The sequence below is a fragment of the Pelodiscus sinensis genome, chromosome 21 (assembly GCF_049634645.1).
Source record: "Pelodiscus sinensis isolate JC-2024 chromosome 21, ASM4963464v1, whole genome shotgun sequence".
NCBI lineage: Eukaryota > Metazoa > Chordata > Testudines > Trionychidae > Pelodiscus > Pelodiscus sinensis.
Window position 1 is genome coordinate 11,161,876 of NC_134731.1, and position 19,036 is coordinate 11,180,911.

At 43.5% G+C, this 19,036-nt stretch overlaps 2 protein-coding genes across 4 annotated transcripts in view; one reads left to right on the forward strand and one right to left on the reverse strand.

Annotated features, from left to right (window-relative positions):
* Nucleotides 1–10,525, reverse strand: part of LYRM9 (LYR motif containing 9) — a 127,669-nt gene extending 117,144 nt beyond the window's left edge. The window contains exon 1 of the mRNA XM_075904851.1: nt 10,381–10,525. The gene's annotated coding sequence lies outside the window, so the exon portion shown is untranslated. The remainder of the gene's footprint in view (nt 1–10,380) is intronic.
* A 262-nt stretch (nt 10,526–10,787) lies between these two features.
* NLK (nemo like kinase) overlaps nt 10,788–19,036 on the forward strand; it is a 150,442-nt gene continuing 142,193 nt past the window's right edge. For all 3 annotated transcript variants that reach the window (XM_006138584.4, XM_006138583.4, XM_075904850.1), the window contains exon 1: nt 10,788–12,592. In XM_006138584.4, the coding sequence (XP_006138646.2) occupies nt 12,135–12,592 (458 nt within the window). In that variant the 5' untranslated portion in view covers nt 10,788–12,134. The remainder of the gene's footprint in view (nt 12,593–19,036) is intronic.

Genomic DNA, 19,036 nt, shown 5'->3' on the forward strand with positions numbered 1-19,036 from the left:
ATGCATGTCCCCATGAATAACTGGCTTCACCAGTAAAAGATTAGAATTGATCTGTCATGTTTCATCAACAACAGTCATCAATCAGATTTCTCCATGCATCACTGAGAACGACAAATTAGTTTCAATCAATCTAGGCTTTGGCACGATCTCGTGTTGTCTCTACCTGCACTTTCCAAACTAATGAGGGGTTGATTCTGCTTTACTGACATCATTAGGACTATTGATGAAGGTAGGTACTATTCAGCATGAGTAAAGTTGCACAGTGTGGCCCTGGATGATTGGAACAGTGAAAAGAAGAGCTGTGAAGCACACATAATTGTATGTGACAACTTGATTCTGCACCCTACATAGAATAGGGCTTACTAATGCAATCTGTAAGTACTACTCATTGTGAATAAAGGGTAGATGTATCAAGTTCAGAATGAGGTAACTAAGAGTGTCTTACAAATGATGAACATCATGTTTATTTTTTCCTTTACATCTTTATATTCCCTTACATGATTCAATAGAAAAATTCACGTATATTTCAGTGTCTCTTGATCTCTGTATGTTTCTACCCATTTTTTAAAAAAGAAACCGTTTAAATGGTATCTTGCAAGGGCTGTCAATCAAATTTTTTAAAAAAATCCACAAATCATTCCTCTCATGCTCTTTTTAAATATACAGCATTAGACTTTCCTGGAGATAGTTCTTTTAGCTTATGTTATAACATACTTTTATTTTGAACGTTGTGAGAAAAAAAATCAGTGTGGTATTTTGCAAAAAAGATTAACTGAAAGCAGGAAGGGGATTCTTGTTCCCTTCTCTGAGTGTCTGTGGGATGCCAAAGACAACAACAAAACAAACAAAAAAACCTCAAAACAAGCTCCCACCCCAAAATCAAAACAAGAACTAGTAAGGTTCTGCTGCAAAGAATACAGTATGGCAAATCCAAAAAGGAGGTTTACGGATCCTGTATGCCAGTCAGATATACTTGTATATCCTTCCATGCTGTCATCTGCCAGAATTGTGTGTGGATGCCTCAGATAAATGCATCCCTTCAGACATTATCTGATATCAGCCCTCCACTTGATTGATCTGCCTCCCTCAATCCCATTTGAACAAACAAACAGTAAGGGCATGTGAGACATACTACTATTTATAAACAGTAATAGATAACACTTCAATAATGCTCGCTAGTCATTAAACTCAAAGCACATAATGATCAGTTCCATTAAACATCTTTATCTCCATTCTACAGATGGAGAAACTGGGGCAGTGAGATTTGTAATATTTTGGCTAAGGTCACACAGGGAGTCAGTGGTGGCAGAGCCAGGACTGGAACCCAGCTCTCCTACCTCTCGCACTTGGACCCTATTTATTGGAGCACTCTCACAATGCAGATAAATACACCTAGGCTATGTCTATACTTCCCCTGTTTTGGGCAAAAAATATGCAAATGAGGCAAAGTGTGGAATATCACTGCACCTCATTTCCATAATTAATGAGGCTCCGTTTTTGCGCAACAGGCTTTTGCGCAAAACCCCCGCTTGAGCAAGAGCCATTCTTCCTGAAAAATATGCGGAAGAACGGCTCTTATGCAAAAGCCTGTTGCGCAAAAGTGGAGCCTCATTAATTATGCAAATGAGGTGCAGTGATATTCCACGCTTTGCCTCATTTGCATATTTTTTGCCCAAAACAGGGGCAGTATAGACATAGCTCCGTAGTTTAAACTTTTGTGTGCTCATGAATGTAGCTGCACTGGAGTATAACGGCTTTTCGATACACTACGGAGGGCTTTGCAGGATAAAAATAATAATGGAAGGCATGATCTTCAGCTTTATAGAGTAGCAACGATAATTGCCATAAATTATATATATTTTTTAAAAGAAATATTTTTCAGATTTTGACATACATTATTTTCCATGGCACATTTTAGGCCAAGTATTTTACATATACAAAAATTAAAAGTAATGCAATCCACTAAGGACCAGAATCAAAGCCCAATGAAATCAGTGGAAAGAGTACTAATGGGCTGGAATGGGCTTGAGATCAGGACTTAAACATATATAAAGACAAACTGCACTATCAACATTTGCAGTGTGATCTTGTATCACACACCACTGCTCCAGCACATTTATTAGTGTTCTTTTTACGTTTGATGGCCAATATATTGTATTTCTAAATTTCATTAATAAAGCAAAAGTGTTTCTCTCAGGATGTTGGTTTAGACCAGTGGATCTCAATCTTTTCACAGTACTGCACCGCTTTGAGGAGTATAATATGTATTATGTACCCCCAAGTTTAAAAACTACTTGCTTACAAAATCCGACCTAAAAATGCAAAAAGTGTCAGCGCACACTATTACTGAAAAATTGCTTATTTTCTATTTTTACCATATAATTATAAATCAATTGGAATATAAATACTGTACTTACATTTCAGTGTCTAGAGCAACATAAACTAAGGATGTTAAGGACTAGTTGACTATAAATGAGCAAATGCAGAAAAGGTAGCAGTAAAGGAGGAGAAGGAAGATGGGGTACTTCAAAGTGGCAGTGCAGCACAGATGATCCCAGGATCAGCTGTGTGGTGCTGCCCCTTTGAAACGCCACCTCGGCGTTTCAAAGCAGCACTGCAAGGAGCTGACCCTGAGCTCCATGTGGCGCTGCCCTTTCCTGGGCTCAGCTATGCGGTGCCGCCGCCTTGAAACACAAAGACAGCGTTCAAAGGGGCAGTGCCGCACAGCTGATCCCCCGGCTCAGCTGTGCAGCGTTGCCCCTTTGAAACACTGCCACAGAGTTTAAAAGCTGCTGCGCTGCGTGGAGCCCAGGGTCAGCTGGAAACTCAGCTATTCCAAGGCTCCATGTGGCATTTCCACAGAACCTGGGATCAGTTCGGGAGTCCCCAGCTGATCCCAGGTTCCACAGGCATTTCAAAGTGGCAGCACAGCATGGAGCCTGGGGGGGACTCTTGTACATTTCAAAGTTGGCACGCCCCAGCGGGGACTTGTGTACATTTCAAAGGCAGAATGTGGAAGTGCCTATCAACTAGTTGAGTAGTCGATGGAAATTCCACTGACTACTCGACTAGTAAATTAATCGTTAGTTAACATCCCTAACACAAACAAGTCCCTGTATGAAATTTTAGCATGTACTTACTTCGTTAGTGCTTTTTGTGTGGCCTGTAGTAAAAATAAACAAATATCTAGCTGAGTTGATGGACCCGGATGGAAGATCTCTGAGTACTCCCAAGGATACAAGTACCTCTGGTTGAGAACCACTAGGTTTGACCACACTAGAATGTAGGCGATTAATCTTTTCTTTCTTGCTTATACTTTTATAGTGAAATTCAGATCAGTGTCTATACTGTAATGGTGAGTCCAACATAATCTTCCCTTGCTTTAAGTACTGTTTCCATAATTATTTCAAGTGTTGTCGCTTTGTGAAACATATTGTAGCAGCTATTATGAAAAACAAATGCAATGTTTCACAGTAACTCCTAATTATCTCTCATTTATTGATTTATATAGTGAATCCAGAAAGCATGATTCAGAATTCTGAACTCAAACTCAGTTGGTAAGAAAAGCTATAAAAATGTACATACTGGAAGACATAACCAGTGTTGCTCGGGTTCTTCAGAGCAGGAGACTGGGTTGTGTGGAAGGTGTGGGAGTCAGGGTTGGAGGTGAGGAGGGGCTCAAGGCAAAGGGTGGGAGTTGCAGGAGTCAGAGCATGGGGTAGGAGGCTCAGGGAGGGGGTTCGGAGGTGTGGGAGAGGCTCAGGGAAGGGAGGCAGTTCAGAGCAGGGGAAGGGGGAAGCTAGTGTCTTCTCCACAGAGTGGCAGGGGCTGTGTGGCCCGCCCACTGGCTGCTGCCTGGGGTCGGCCCAGGGAGGGGCTGCCTGCCAGCGACTGCTCCCCAGGCCTGGAATGTTTGCTGGCCCCGCTTGATCATTCTGGGATATAACTGTCCCCCATGTAAGCTGCCCCCTGTGGTCATTTGTGAGTATAAATGTCCCTGCTATCACATCACTCCCCTGCCATTTGATAAGAAACAACTGCATTCCACATCTATCCCATTGTCCTGGCACAAACAAACCTCGACCGTGCTTTAAGTTATGACAAGAGGAAGCTGTATTCCGAATTTGGTGGTACTAACTCTTTCCATTAGGGAGGAGTTCTTGGACAGACAGACACATAGACGGATGTACAGACTCTCAAATATATAGTAGATGTACACACACACACACTCTTAATATATGTATTAGTAACCAAATTATGCAAGTGTGACCATTAATTCTGGAGGACCAGCTTGAGATACTTCTGCAAATTAGGTCCAGTGTGTTTAGCAGCAGTTGTAGTCAACAATAGCATTGAGTTAAAAGTCAGATATTATTTCAAACCACAATTAGTGGCCACTTCCAAAAAAACCCCCAAACCCCAATCTGGCTTAGGTTTATATATATTAAACTGAGGTAAAGATATGTTAAAGCCAGGGGTGGGTAAAAGGTCCTCTGTGGGCCGGATCCGGCCTGCCAAGCGGGTGGATCTGGCCCGCGGAGGCCCTGCTGCTCCCCTGCCCTCTGGCCAATTAGGGCCTGGGGAGCGCATGAAGCCTCCTCCCATCCTGCCAGGAACACATTGCGCTTTTAAACCCCCTAATTGGCCTAGGAGCAGGGGAACGTGGGAAGTCTCCTCCCACACCAGGGGCATGGGCACATAGGAAGAACGTGGTGGGGGGGAGGCATTCCCTCACCCCCAGACCAAGCATTGGGGGTGGAGAACAGAGCCGTAACAAGGGAGGGGCAAGTGAAGCACTCGCCCCAGGCGCAGTACATTTAGGGGCGCAAAATTAAAAATTATAAAGTTAAAATATTAGTTCATTTATATCTTTACTATCATCTATTTGCAATCTCAATAGACGTGCAATTAACAACATGTGCGATGAATAAAATTAATACAAAAATTAAGAATGTTATCATTTTTGGGAGGGGGGCACAGTTCAGTAGCTTGCCCCTGTTGCAGAAAACCTTAGTTTCGGCTCTGGTGGAGAACCCTGAAGTATCTTGGCCCCACCCCTTCTGCTTGCTGCCCCGCCCCTTTCTGTGTAGCTGGGGGCCACTTCAAAAATGTCTGAAGTGGCTCCCGGCAAAAAATTAGTGCCCACCCGTGGTTAAAGCTCTGATTTTTACAGTTAAACAGCATTAGGGTCAGAGGTTAATAAGTAACATTTTTCTGGTTGGACCATAACCCCTGCCATCTCCTGCATGGGGCACATGCTTGACATTCTTCCATTACCATTAAAAGTCAGCTAGTTTTGCCAGTGCTTCAGGACACAAATAACTTTGTTCATATAGTTTCAACTGGATTATACACATGTGTAAAGTAACAAGTGTTTAGGCGGTTTGCAGAATCAGGACCAAAGTAAGTAAAAGTATGAGGTACAAACAAATGCAATGAAGAGTTTGTAAGTCTGTTCTAATTAGGAATAAATTATAATAAAATGTGGAAACAAATTAAGATATTTGAATGGCAGATGCAATATAAGTATTTTTATTAATTAGAAATACACTGTGCACATTATAGGATATTTTAGAACCACAGCTTACTTCATGACCCTTGCAAAGGAGACAAAAACGCTACTACCTAGGCTTTCAAATCCAAGGAACAGGTTTATTTTCAGCAAACGTACAGAATTCCACACTGGAGCGATCAACTGAAGTGTAACAGACCAATGATTCGGCTACATGTACACAAAGGATGTATACAAACCATGGAAAAGCACCTCTTTGTCAGAGACTAACTTTAAACAGGACTATTCCTAATGCAATGCTTGTATGTTTTTTAAAACCCAAAGCACCTCTTTGCTGTTCCTGTACACCAGGCCTGCACAACATACGGCCTGCGGATTGTATGCGGCCCACAGGAGCTCACTGTGCAGCCCGTGACGACTATGGGCGGTGCAGCCCCATCCAATCTGCTGGCTAGGCGGAGAAGCGGAGTGCTGCCGGGGAGGGGGAAGTGTGGCGATTCTCGCCGCCGGGCTGCCTGCATGCAGCTCTGGCGTGAGGAGGCGGGGCGCAAGCCAGAGGGCAGGACGCCAGCAGACACCAGGACGCTGGCGTGACGTGGCATTGTGACGTCACGGCCAGTGACCGTCGGATTCAAAAAGGCTCCGGCAGCCCTGCAAACCGTAAGGCAGAAGCCAGGTAGGGGAGGGGAAGGGGCTTGTGCTGAGGGAAGGGGGGCAGGTCAGGAAAAAGGGGAAGGCACCAAGGGGCAGGGTGCAGGAGAGACAAATGCCAGGGGGCCAAGTGGAGACAATGAGGAAAAGGGGCAAGAGGGGAGGTGTCAGTGGGAGGGGGGACAGGGTGATCCTGGGAGAGGAGAGGGTAAGGGTATTGGGAGCCGTATGTTGCGCAGGCCTGATTTAATTGAAAATTCTTAATAAAGTATCACCACCCCCCCAAACCTACCTTTGCGGCCCGCAGCTGTTTTCTTTGGAGTAATATGGCCCTTGCCGCTTTCCGAGTTGTGCAGGCCTGCTATACACAACTAGCAAACACCAGTATCATGCTCAGGATTCAGGACATGTGCCATGAGTTATTTACATTGGAAAACTGAAGTATCTAATACATTCTGGATCCCAGAGAAGATACTGAAAGAAATGCAGCCCCCAACATGGTATTGATGCCTCAAGAAAGTACAAACGATAATGTATATGCATGTCAGATGGTGCTTCCCTGAAGTTATTTGGCAACTTGTGTGCTTCTGAGAAAGTGGTAACAGCTGTGTTGAATAAGTAGCACTGATAGGAATGAGTAGTGGTGATTCAAATCTCTTTAGCAACATAGTACCTGAAGGAGCCAGGCTCTGCCAGTGGAAACAGCTTAACATCTTCACAAGCAACTTTCAAATACACTGTCAACTTTGAAAGCCAACTGTATCTATCAGCTGCGACAATAAATAAGTACATTACAGGAGTTCTAGATTATGTTGGGACAATTTTTCAGCAAGGCAGTTTGATTAATTTCTAGATCAGCTTCAAGAGCAAGGAAAATGAGTTTTTGTTCTCTCTCTCCATCCACCCCAGCATTTGTGACTTCCAGTCTATGGGATTTGCAATATGATTTAATAAATACATAGGTGCAAATATATCTTTGCTGTAACTACACTGACCCACTGTTTCAGTTCCTTTGTGACCTAATTTAACTGTGGCCCATTCAGAAGGCATTTATGTAGGTGCACTGACTTCAACTGAAGTACTCATGTATATTAAATTACACAAGTGTTTGCAAGCATAGGGCCTGAATTTCCAGAGACATCTATCTTAGGCATCTGCAAAGCACTTGTGACTGTAGTGTGTAGGCACTTGCCTGTTAGCAACCCATTAAATATCATGTCTTGTTTGCCATTTGCTTTTGATCAGACAATTACACTATGAAGGTTAGGTCCAAACTGGATTTTTCTCCTTTAAAATGTTCCTTTCATGCAGTCTTCAGGAAGTGTTTTCAACATGGAAGGGCAAATGGTGTTTCAGTAAGATCACACTGCATCACATTTGTGGAGTTTGTTTGCTTGTTTTTTGTTTCAACTCTTTGAAAGTATTTTTTTCCCTCTAGGTGAGATCTATGGGTACTGAGCTCAAGTTGGCACACACACTGTTTATCCTATTGGTTGATTCTGCACCTCAGACTCCTGCATGTTTTCTGAAGTTGGTGATGTTTGCCTGCTTCTCTATTTAGCATCCCAGTGCAAGCTACTTAGGGGAATTCTGAAGCACATTCATGGCTGCCACTGACTTCAACAGGAGATGCGAGCAGGCATCAAAACACACAATGTGGGGTAGGGATGTAAAATTCTGTGTAAATTGTTAACCAGTTAAAATATAGGTTTAACTGGTTAACCATGCCATGGGTGGGGGTTTCTCTGGCTGGCCAGGTGTCGGTTAACCAGTTACCACAGTAAGCATGCTGGTAAGGCAAAGCTTACCAGTTAAACCTTTACATCCCTGATTTGTGTCTTAGTCCTGATCATCTGTGTTTCCTCTTCCTTCCCCCAGCCAAAATGCAAACTGATTTCAATTTTCTCTCACTGAGGTTTGCTCATTAGTGGATCATAACACCAAGAAAAATGCCTTCAAATGTTGGTTCAATGTTTGCAAAATTGGATAATACTCTACATATACATTTTTACAAAATGCAGTGAAAATTTAATTGACATGACTAGTTTTACTGAAAATTCTTTATCCCCTCTACCAATGTGTCAAACAAGATGCTAAAGCTATTTACAGCCTCTTCTCATTTAGATATTTGGCTAATGTAACACTTTTGAAGCTAAATACTTCCTGGTACTGTGATGGGATTACATATCATGTAGCTTCTTCTGCACTATTATAAAAACAGCACAATGATTTGGCTGTTGCCTTTTTAACAGAGACAAGACGTTAGAATAATAGGAGATAGGGTTTGTCTCCACAGGGAAATTGACCGGCAGTATAATTATACCACTGTAGTTCTGCCGGTCAATTTCCCTGTGTAGTAAGCTTCCAGTGTCAGCTAGGAAGGAGTAAAAAGGCCTGTCAGCTTGTTCACACTTAAGGATGACACCTGCAAATTCACTGTCAGTCAGTCATTCTTCCTCTGACATTGAATCGCCACCCCACCTATTTCATTTAAATAGATTTTATAAAACTCTTACCATTTAGTAAGTTTTTATGCATTTCCCATAATAATGCTTGGGTTAGTTTAAGGATATGTTGTAGACAATTAAAGCTCTCTCTTAGATTTAAGCAGTATTTACAAATTTACTCATGTATATATGGAACATGTCCTTATTGTGTCTATGCTTCTTCAAGTGCATGTACAGTGTATTGCCTAACAGGATTTGGAAGAATCATTTTGAATTATTGGACTTTATTCATTGCATGAACTACCACCTTAAAAATAAATCAAGGATGTGATGGTTAAAAATATACTTTGCTTGTTTATTTTGGAAAGTGATATTTATTTTAACTTTGGACAGGACTGCTGAGCATGCTAATAAATATTCAGTAGTAGATGTAGAAAAAGTAAAATCTTAGCAATATAAGATTTCACTACAGCATCTGCTATTAAACCCAAATCTACACTACAGATATCTATTAGGGATGTTAATGGCTAGCCGGCTAACCATTTAACTGATAAGTGATTGCTTATCAGTTAATGGTGCTGGTTAACTGCAACCCCTCCCCCGCTCCTAGCATGCTCTGCATTTTAAACTCAGACCAACAGGCTGGCTCAGATCACTGGTTTGAGTTTTAAATGAAGAGCATGCAGGGGAGCCACTTGCCACCCTGCTTTCATACCTCTGATACAGTATCAGAGGCAGCAGCAGCCCCTGCCCACAGTGGGTCAGGGCTCCCCACCTGATACAGAAGCAGCTTTGTGAGGTGGCAGGGGGTTCTCCAGGAATAGGGCTGAGAGTGCATTGGCTGCTGGTCCCACCACGAGGGGAAGTATTTTAGTAACTGTACAACTGCTAAAAATTGTTTGTCGCTACACAAATACTAAAATAAACTATATCAAACATTCCTAATATATATTGATGTAAAGTGGCTCTAGGGTGTGAAAAATCCTCATCCTGAGTGAGGCAGTTATACCAACCCAAACTTCTATGTAGACGAGGCTGTGTCAACAGGAGAGCTTCTTCTGCCCACACAGCTCCTGAGGAAGTGGATTAACTCGGTGGAGAACTGAGAGAGGACCCCTGTCCCTTTGGAGGGAGACGGGGGAAATCACTGCTTTGAGAAACAAGGTTCTTCTGTCCGGTCCTGGCTCCACATCCGAGCAGAGTCCTCACAAGACCCAAGTCCCAGAGCTCAGACAGTCTCTGACACTGCCAGGTCCCCTCTGGTCCTGCGTCGAGTCAGTGTCACTTCCTGGTTTTCAGGCCCAAGCAGGTTACTTGGGGTGGATTGAAACACCGCCCCGCACACGGATGTCTAGCCCCTGGGCCGGCCCAACGACTCTTATGCCGGGGGGGGGGGGGAGGGGGAGGGGTTAAAGCTCCCCTGGCCTAGAGCCCTGAGTCCAGGGGGGTGGGCGGGGCAGCCTGTTGCTGCGCTAACCCCAGGCGCCCTGAGGCAAGGCGGGGCCGCCTCCCAAGCCCCCAGCGACGCGGCTGACAGGCCTGCGAGGGGGATTCGGGGTCCCATGGAGCCCCGCGCCTGCGCCCGACCCAGACGCACGTCAGCGGCCTACAGGGCTGCCCGACACCTGCCGCGCCTCCGTGCCCCTGCCCAGCCCGCGCCCCACGAGCTTGGCAAGCGGCGGCTTCCAGCCCTCGGTCACCTCAGGCTTCCTTCCCCTTTAGGCCCCTCCCTCCCCGTGCCGCCTCAGCAACGAGATCAGCCCCACTTGCCTCTCTTCGCCTGCCAGGAGCGTCCTCGCTTCACCCCGCCCCCTCCTCGCGGATTGGCTGCTTCTTCTGCCCATCACGACCATCCTTGCCTCTTACAGGTCGTCCGGCCTCTGCGGAAGGTGGCACAAGCCACTTCCTGGTCCGGCATGGGGTGGGAGGGGAACCTCCCCGTTACGATTTGAAGCACGACGGCTCCATCGGCCCGTATCACTCGTGAGAAGGGCTGTCAATCACCATGACTGCCCACCTTCAATCTCTATTGGTCCGGAGACTTGTTTTGGGGTGGGTTTTAGCGGTGGGAAGAGCTGGTTGGGCAGTTGGGGGAAACGGCGACAGGTGATTGGCCAGGAAGGTGAAGAAGGTGCGGCCATTCGAGGTGAGGGTTGTGTGAGGTGAGGGAATCTCGCGGGGTCTCACCGGCTCCGGGCGAGAAGGCGCGTGGTGATTGGATGGCAGGGCCGGGCAGGCGGGACTGAGTCTCGGAGTTTCTGCAGCGACCGCAGCCGATAGACCGGCTGAGCTGTGGCTCTGCGCGGTGATTGGCTAGGGGCGGCTCTCGCGGAGCCGGGTGGGCCGGGTCCGATTGGCTGCGGGCGGGTGTCGGGCGCGCGCCCCGCATGGGTGGTGGGGAGGGGAGGCCGGGTGCGCGTGCCCGCCGCTCGCTCGCTGTGTGCTCCGCTCTGGGGCTCCGTGAGGAGGTGAGTCTCGGCAGCAGCGGCGGCGGCGGGTCGGGCGGCCGAGGAGGAGGAGGCGGCGGCGGCTGCCGGGGGGCAGAGCGGCGCCGCGCGGCGGGGGCCTGAGAACCCCCCCATCCTCTGCCTCCCGCACACACTCCGCGGGAGACCCTCTCCCCTCCCCCCATCCCGGCTCCTGCTCCTTCCCCTCCCTTCCTGAGGGGGGGGCTGCAGCCTCCGGGCTCCCCCCCGCCCCGCACTGGGTCAGGCTGTCAGGGCCTTTGGGAGGCAGCCAGAGAGGGGGCTGGGGCTCTTGCCGCCTCCCTCCCTCGTCCCCCTCCACCTCGTTCTCTCCTCCCCCCTTTATTCTCCTCTCCAGTTCCCTTCCCCACTCCTCCATTTGTCACTTTCCCTTCTGCCAGCCCTCCCCCCTCCCCTCGCATCTTGATTCCACCCCCCCCCATTTATTTACCCCCTTCTTTCCCTCCCCCTTCTTAGTCCCATCTCTTCTCTCATCCCTTCTCGGGCTGCTCTGTGCCCGTGCACAGCTTCTCTGTCCTTCCAGAGAAAGTTGCCAGCCTCCCAAGTTTTTAGTATATTTCAGTGGGTACAGGGAGTGTCAAAGCGGGAAGTGATGTAGAAGACCTGGGGGAGCTCTTCCAAGGTTTTTGACCAAGAGGATGTGGGAATGGAAGGGGTAGGCTTGTCAATACTCTCAAACTATTCCAGGGGGGTGACTTCACATCCCTTTTCTGAGGGGGAGGGGGAGTGACCATTTTATTTCTAAAGAGTGGCACAAGAAAAAACCCCCATCCCCAACAGCCCAAGGATGGAGTTTTAGTAGCCAGACACGGCCGAAATCTTGGGGGGGGATAAGGGGGTTTTGGGCTTGCAGACACGTGAAAAGATTCGTCACGTTGTCTGGCTTGATGGAGATGCAGAGCTAGTTGGGCTCAATGCTTTTAAAGGTGGGCCATGTATGATGAAGCCTGACTTCTTTTAAAGTGTAGCAAATTTCATTTTTTATGGCCAAATGACAGCTTGACCCAGTTGTTATCCAGTCAAAGGGCATTTTTTTGAATGTCTCTTTGTGGCACAACAGCCAACGCAAAAATGATGGCGGCTTACAATGGCGGTACGTCTGCAGCTGCAGCAGGTCACCACCACCACCATCATCACCACCTTCCTCACCTCCCCCCTCCTCACCTCCATCACCACCACCACCCTCAACATCACTTACATCCAGGCTCTGCGGCTGCGGTACATCCTGTACAGCAGCATGCCTCTTCGGCGGCTGCGGCTGCGGCGGCTGCGGCCGCGGCTGCGGCAATGTTAAACCCAGGGCAGCAACAGCCATATTTCCCATCACCGGCACCGGGTCAGGCCCCTGGACCAGCTGCAGCGGCCCCTGCTCAGGTACAGGCTGCAGCAGCTGCTGCAGTTAAAGCGCACCATCATCAGCACTCACATCATCCACAACAGCAACTGGATATTGAGCCGGACAGACCTATTGGATATGGAGCCTTTGGTGTTGTCTGGTGAGTACAGAAAATAAACTCAGATAATTTTTCCTTTTCATTATTTGCCTAATCATAACTCATTTTTGTCATTTGGGCCAAAATACAAGAAAGCTACTTACAAACTGTTTTCAGTGATATCTGTCTATTGTAGAAAGTCGGTTTCTCTTGTTTTTGTGGGGGCAACAACATAAGGCCACACAATAAGCTAAGTCGGTTTTTGGATGACACCATTATCTTGAGACATATGCAACATAGCTTAAAAACTTTATAGAGACACAGTGAAATGGCATTTGTTTTCCTTATAGGTGAATGGCACAGCTTTAAAACAAAATATCAATTTTTGATAATAATTGGGTAGTAGAATATACTTTTACACTTAAGAGCTACAAACCAGAAATATGAAAATTGGTTTTTTCTCTAGACATTTGCCAGGATTTTAGGAGGCTGCATTTGTGCACATTAAATACTACCTAAGATAGTGATCCCTGTATTTTGCACTTGTCATAAATGGAAATTTCTGTCTTGCTGTACCTGTGTGTGTCCTGTCTTCTCTCCAGACACTTATTTCAGTAGATCTTATTTTTGGAATGTAATCTCTTACAATATAACTCGTGATCACCTACCGTAGTCTATTTAATTCCCTTTAGCCCCTTTTCCAGGATTGCTGAAATTAAACCAGCATTTGTTTTTCATATGTTATAATGCTGATTTTAAGCCAACAAATTTATCACTGACTTGAAGATGCCTTAGAAACACGAAGTGCGTCTGGGTTTTGTTTTTTGACAGAGCAGGCATATTGCACCATACTTCCTGTATCACTGATATGAAGTCACGAGTACGTAGCAGTGGCATGACCCCACAAAACTTCTCTCTGTATTTGTTAAATATAACTTTTTGGTGTCATTTAGGGGACATCTGTCTTTACAGCCTTCCCCGAGTTTCATTTTACTTAAATAAAAGTGCTGAAGCCTTTAGAGCTATGATTGTCTTTGAATGCTAATATGTACTGCAGCTCCAAAAAATTTTTATAGTAGAAGTCTTTGAAAAACAAGACTTTATTCTTTTTTAAAGGTGACTAAGTATCCAGACAAATGTGTTTGTTACAAAATCATGTTTTTAAGAACACAAAACATATGGCTTAAATTTGCTAAGCTTTAAGAAGCTATGTTAATATTGTAATTGCATTTGTACTGATTATGAAGAAACTTAAACTTTCTAGATCCCCATGTTGGAAATTTATAAGATATTAATACTAAAAAGTCAAAAGATGCATGTTTATACAGAGTCTGAATTTCTGTACCCCTAGTAAAGGTGCTCTTGCCACTCTTCAGTGTAACATGATTTAAGTTTGAGATGATAAAAACTAGAGAGAAGCCTGCTGTACAGATATATCTAAATTTCCATCTGTCACTGATTTTTTTTTTTATCACTGGAGATGTATCTATATCTATATTTTTGGAATATACTTTATTGTAAGTTTTATTAATTTTGACTACTATATAAGATCGCATTCCATTTTTTTCATTTGCAAACATTTTGCTATTGTATGTATTTCTTTAAGTTTGTTTTGTATATTCCGTTTACAAACAAAATTATAAAAAAAAGAGACCTGCTTTTGTTACTTTTGTAAATTTCATTTTGACCAAATAAAAATGAAGAGTGGAGAGTAAATAGTAAAGTAAAATATGTCAGCATTAACAGAAACATCAAGAAAAAGAAAAATATGTTGTAGAAATAGTAGTTGACTGTGACTACAGTAGAATGATAGCCAAGTGTTTCACTGGTCTTACTTAGCCCTGTTCCTGCAATTGAATCCATGCAGATGGAAGGGTTTCCCTGAGTGACTTATAGTGCAGAATTGGGTCCTCAGTATTTACTTCAAGATAAACTGTCACACTTTTAATTAAAAATGGTTAAGATTCCCATATCTGTGCGCCACACTATGGTTTTTACTGTGTTCCTATGCACTGAATAATTAGTAGTGTTTAAAATGTATACTTGCAAATTCGTTCCTGTTTTGAACCTACTATATTCAGAGAACTCAGTAATCTGACTCTATTTTTAGGCATTTGATGTTGACTTTTCCAGATGAAATACATCCAGAATTTAGCATGAAAGTAAATTTTGTTTTAAAAGATAAGGATGCATTTCTAAATTGTTTATACAAAATTTGCCCGAGTTCATTTAGATATGAAATACATAAGTTTGGTACTTGTAAAACCTGAGAGCTGTAGTACATCTAAACTAATTTTATATAATGAATCAGTTACAAATTACATATCCATACATCTTCCCTAAACACATCATGGCACTAATTAATTTCTGAAAAAAGTAATGCGTGTGATTTTTGAAGGAAATTACTATTACTGCTACATATAGATGAGACATTTGTAAAAGTAATTCTGCAATTTACCATTCAGTTTTATCACTTAATAGTTAAATCAAGTCCTAGTTGACTACCTTGCTGCTGAATGTAGCTAGTGAACTAAGTTATTGGCAGTGGACAGTTGGTAAAGATATTGAATTTCCCATTAGCTAGCTGGTAAAGATTTTGTTTTGACAACTGAATTAATGTTTGTAATTAAGAGTGCCTGTTACCTTTTGGTGCAACCAGTGGGCTGCTGTACTTCACCACTCATGAGTTGTCAAAGCATTATGCTTCAGTGTTTTCTGTAGTATCTTATTCAGACTTATACTGCCATACTGTTTTAATATACCAGGATTATATCTTTATTGTGGGCACCACTGCAGCATAATTTGGCAATCCTTGACAAATATAATCTCTGTTAACTACATGTATCTTTTAAAACAAGCTCAACCTAACTGGTTTAGCCATAAGAACTTTCCAACAGGCAGAATAGCCATAAATAAATCACTTTACTGTTCAGAGGCCAGTGCATTTTTAGCAGTGTGTGCATGCAGTAACTTAACCAAAGATATTTACAGTGAAAGTGGAAAAAAGTTGTTAAAGCAGGGAGGGGTTGAAAAGTGCCTCTGCCAGGGACATCTACAATTTGCTTATCTATGTTGTCAATTTGCCAACAGTTCAAGGACTGCAACTTAGCTTGCTTAAAACAGAGCAGTTTGCAGATGTCCTTGTCATTAAAGGATCCGTATCAACTTAAAGTTAAATTTGTTTAAGAATAGTCTTATAAATCTTTATCCTTCGTGAAAGTTCTGTCTGTGTTCCTTATTTCAATCCTAAATATGGGTTTTGGAAGACTCTTTTACATCCTTAGACTGTGCACATGCACAAGGAGCTGTCCTCCACTGGGAGTGCTCCCTGTGTTGCTAGGGAGATCTGCTGCCAGCTGGTGGGATTCCCCTGCAAAGAAGAGAACTTGCTGTAGCTCAGGGGCTTGGTATTAGAGAGGAAGAGAAAATGCTAGTACCTTGTAACGCTTCTCCAGGATGCATGTAGAGAAGCTGAAGCAGCCACTGCAGAGCTCCTCACTATACCAGTGGTGATGAGCAAATACTGCTAGGGAGGAGTATGGGAGGGCAAACAGGTAACTTATACTTCTGCTGTTGGTGGGCATAGGATCTGTTTTTGTTGCCAGTGTGCTCCCACTATAGGATGGGAATACAGAAGAGGATTGGGAACACTTCAGAGTGGTCAGGAGACAATATAGATGCTTATATCGCTCCAGCGGTTTATGGAGCACCCTTCCGAGAAGAGTGAGGAGAACCATTAGTGCTGGTGCAGATCTGCTGGGAAGCCTTCTTGAGTGATTTTGACAGTTTGCTTGCATACATGGAGAGCAGGTATGTGTGTGTTAGGGATGTTAAAAACAGTTAATAATGTAACTGTTAAAAAAGCTTATACTACAGAGCACTCAGCACAGCTGGCTCCTCCAGTGCACACCGGAGGGGCTGGCAGCCAGTGCATGCTGGAAACTGGTTTCTGGCTGCTGGCTCCGCTCCTGGGTATAAGTATTATATTTCAGAGTCTGCAGCATGAGGCGACAGCTGGCTTCTAAGGAGCAGGACGGGCAGCAGGAGCCAGTGCATGCTGATAGTCAGCTTGCTAGCACATTAGCTCCCTGCTGCCAGCCCTGCTCCCAGGGAGCTGGCTGCCACCCCACGCTGCAGACTCTGATACAGAGCCAGAGGCGCACGGTGGCAGTTGACTCCCCGGGAGTGGGGCTGGGAATTGGCCTGTAACCATTATGTAAGCCAACATGCTCATGCTGGAGAGAGAGAGGGAAAGAGTGCCTTTTAGAAGGTGCTTACTAAGGTAATACCTAGATCTTAAATAATGCTTTTCATCCTTAGACCCCCAAAGCCTATTTCAAAGGAAGGAAGTCAGTATAATTATATCCTTTTTATATATGGGGAAACTGAGGCACGGTATCTGGCCTAAAATCACAGAGCAGGTCAATAGTGGAGTTGGGAACTTAAACTGGGGTCTCCTTAATTCCAGTCCAATGTCCTATCTGTGAGGATACAGTATCCCTACTAGGACCTATTTCCTAAGGTGTGTAGGAGAAATCCATTTAGTTTCTTAAAAGATGATGAAATGGGCATGCTGTCGGAGGGAAGTCCATATTTAAATTGGTATAAATGTCATATACAGGACATGTGCAAACTCTAAAAAGTTTAAAAACTTGGTAGATTAATTTACTAGCATTCACATTTTAAATACATAGATTTGAATAGTGGCAGCTATCATTTTGTATTCTTGTGTAGTTTATGGAAGTGTGCATTTGTGGCTTCCAGCTCATTGCACAATGTAATGTCCTCTCACCAATGTATCTGAACTGCACGCACTAAGAGGTCAACATATGTTTGTTTACAAATAAGCTATAAAATTGAACATCAATTCTGAAGACTCAAAGTGAAGTGGATTTTAAAGTGTTCATTTTCTTCATGTTGGGGGGGACAACCCCCCCAAAGGTTAACACCTTTTTTTCCTGTTCCTTTTAATGGCAGTATGGTCGTACCAAGTAGTCCGGTTGTTCATGTAAAGATGGGACTGTGACTTGAAACTGTATTAAAGATAAGGACAGCTGGGAGATAAAGTTGGTGTCTGGCCTGTATTTAGATCTGAAATGGTTAAAGCAAATACTAAGTAACTATTGAAAAAATTATTATATGTAATATTATTTTAAGTGGATCATATGTGGGCCTGAAATTTGTGTTTGAAAGTTAGGTACATTATTGTATTGATATTAAGTGCTCTAGCCATGAAGATGTTTCTAGAATCAACTGATAACCTTTTAATATTTTTGTGAAAGAGCTTTTTGTACTGAACAAGAGAACAGTAGAAATAATTCGTTTTGGAAACAATATGCTGGATGGTATAGTAGAACAAACAATTGAGGCCGTAAGTTCTGAATCCTATAAACAAGTGTAGGATAAATTTTTCTTTTGTGCTGATGAGAACCAGGATTCTGTTTTGCATTGGGTGTTAATGGAAATCCAAACTATAAAAGACTAGAGCTAGTTTAGGGAAAGCATGGACGCTCAGCAGATAGTTGAATGATTAAAAACCTTTTACTAAACAGCTTTCAGGAGGAGTTTTGCTATGTTTTCAGACGTTTTTCATGAAGCCATTTTGTGTGAAGGTAATTTCCAGTTACACAAAGCTCACATATGAGAACCAGAAGAGCCATTCTGTTGTTTTTTCCCCCCTTGTTAGTAAGCATTATATTGTGCATGCAGCAAATGAATCAGGAAGTGATTTTAACAATCAGAAAAATATTCTTGTGTTGACAATTACTTTTAAAAAAACTACTTCATCTGCAGCTTTGCAATAATCTAGAATGATTTTTCCAATATTGACATAGGAAAAAAACTAGCTGAAAGTTTTTCCTTGGAGTTCTAAATGCTAATGAGGCTGAGTAATACTTGAACTGCAAACAGGAAATGCTAGCTCAACTAGATATAGCTGGGTATCAGTAGGAGGCCATGGAAATAGCAATCCATGCTGATAACATAATATCCATAGAGAAGGCCACCGTAGAAATAGTTATAACAAAATATTAATTGAACAAACCTCAGGCAAATCCAATGAGACTACTGAAAAAAGTACTAACATGACAGGTGACTAATGGTCTGGAGTTAGGTAAGGAATGCTATTTTTTTTTCTAGGAGAAAAAGCCCCATTAAAAATATGCACTAAAATATCAGTTTTGCTCAGTAAAACTTACTTTTTTATGATGGACAGTAGAATTCTATTTAAGAATGTATAAATCAAATGGAAAAAAGTGTGTGTAATTAAATAAAATGCTCCTGAACAAATTCTTGTGATAATACACCAATAAAACTCAACTGCAAGAAAATGGGTATTGCATTCAGCATGAGTATTCCTTCGTGCCCCTATGCAGAATTAATTTTAAGTGCACCAATATGGAGATGATGTACTGCACATCAACAAAATTAATTCTGTATATCAACAATCTGTGGTGGGGGTGGGGCTGAGGGGATTGGAGCATGGGGGTGGTGGTTAAAGTTGGATGG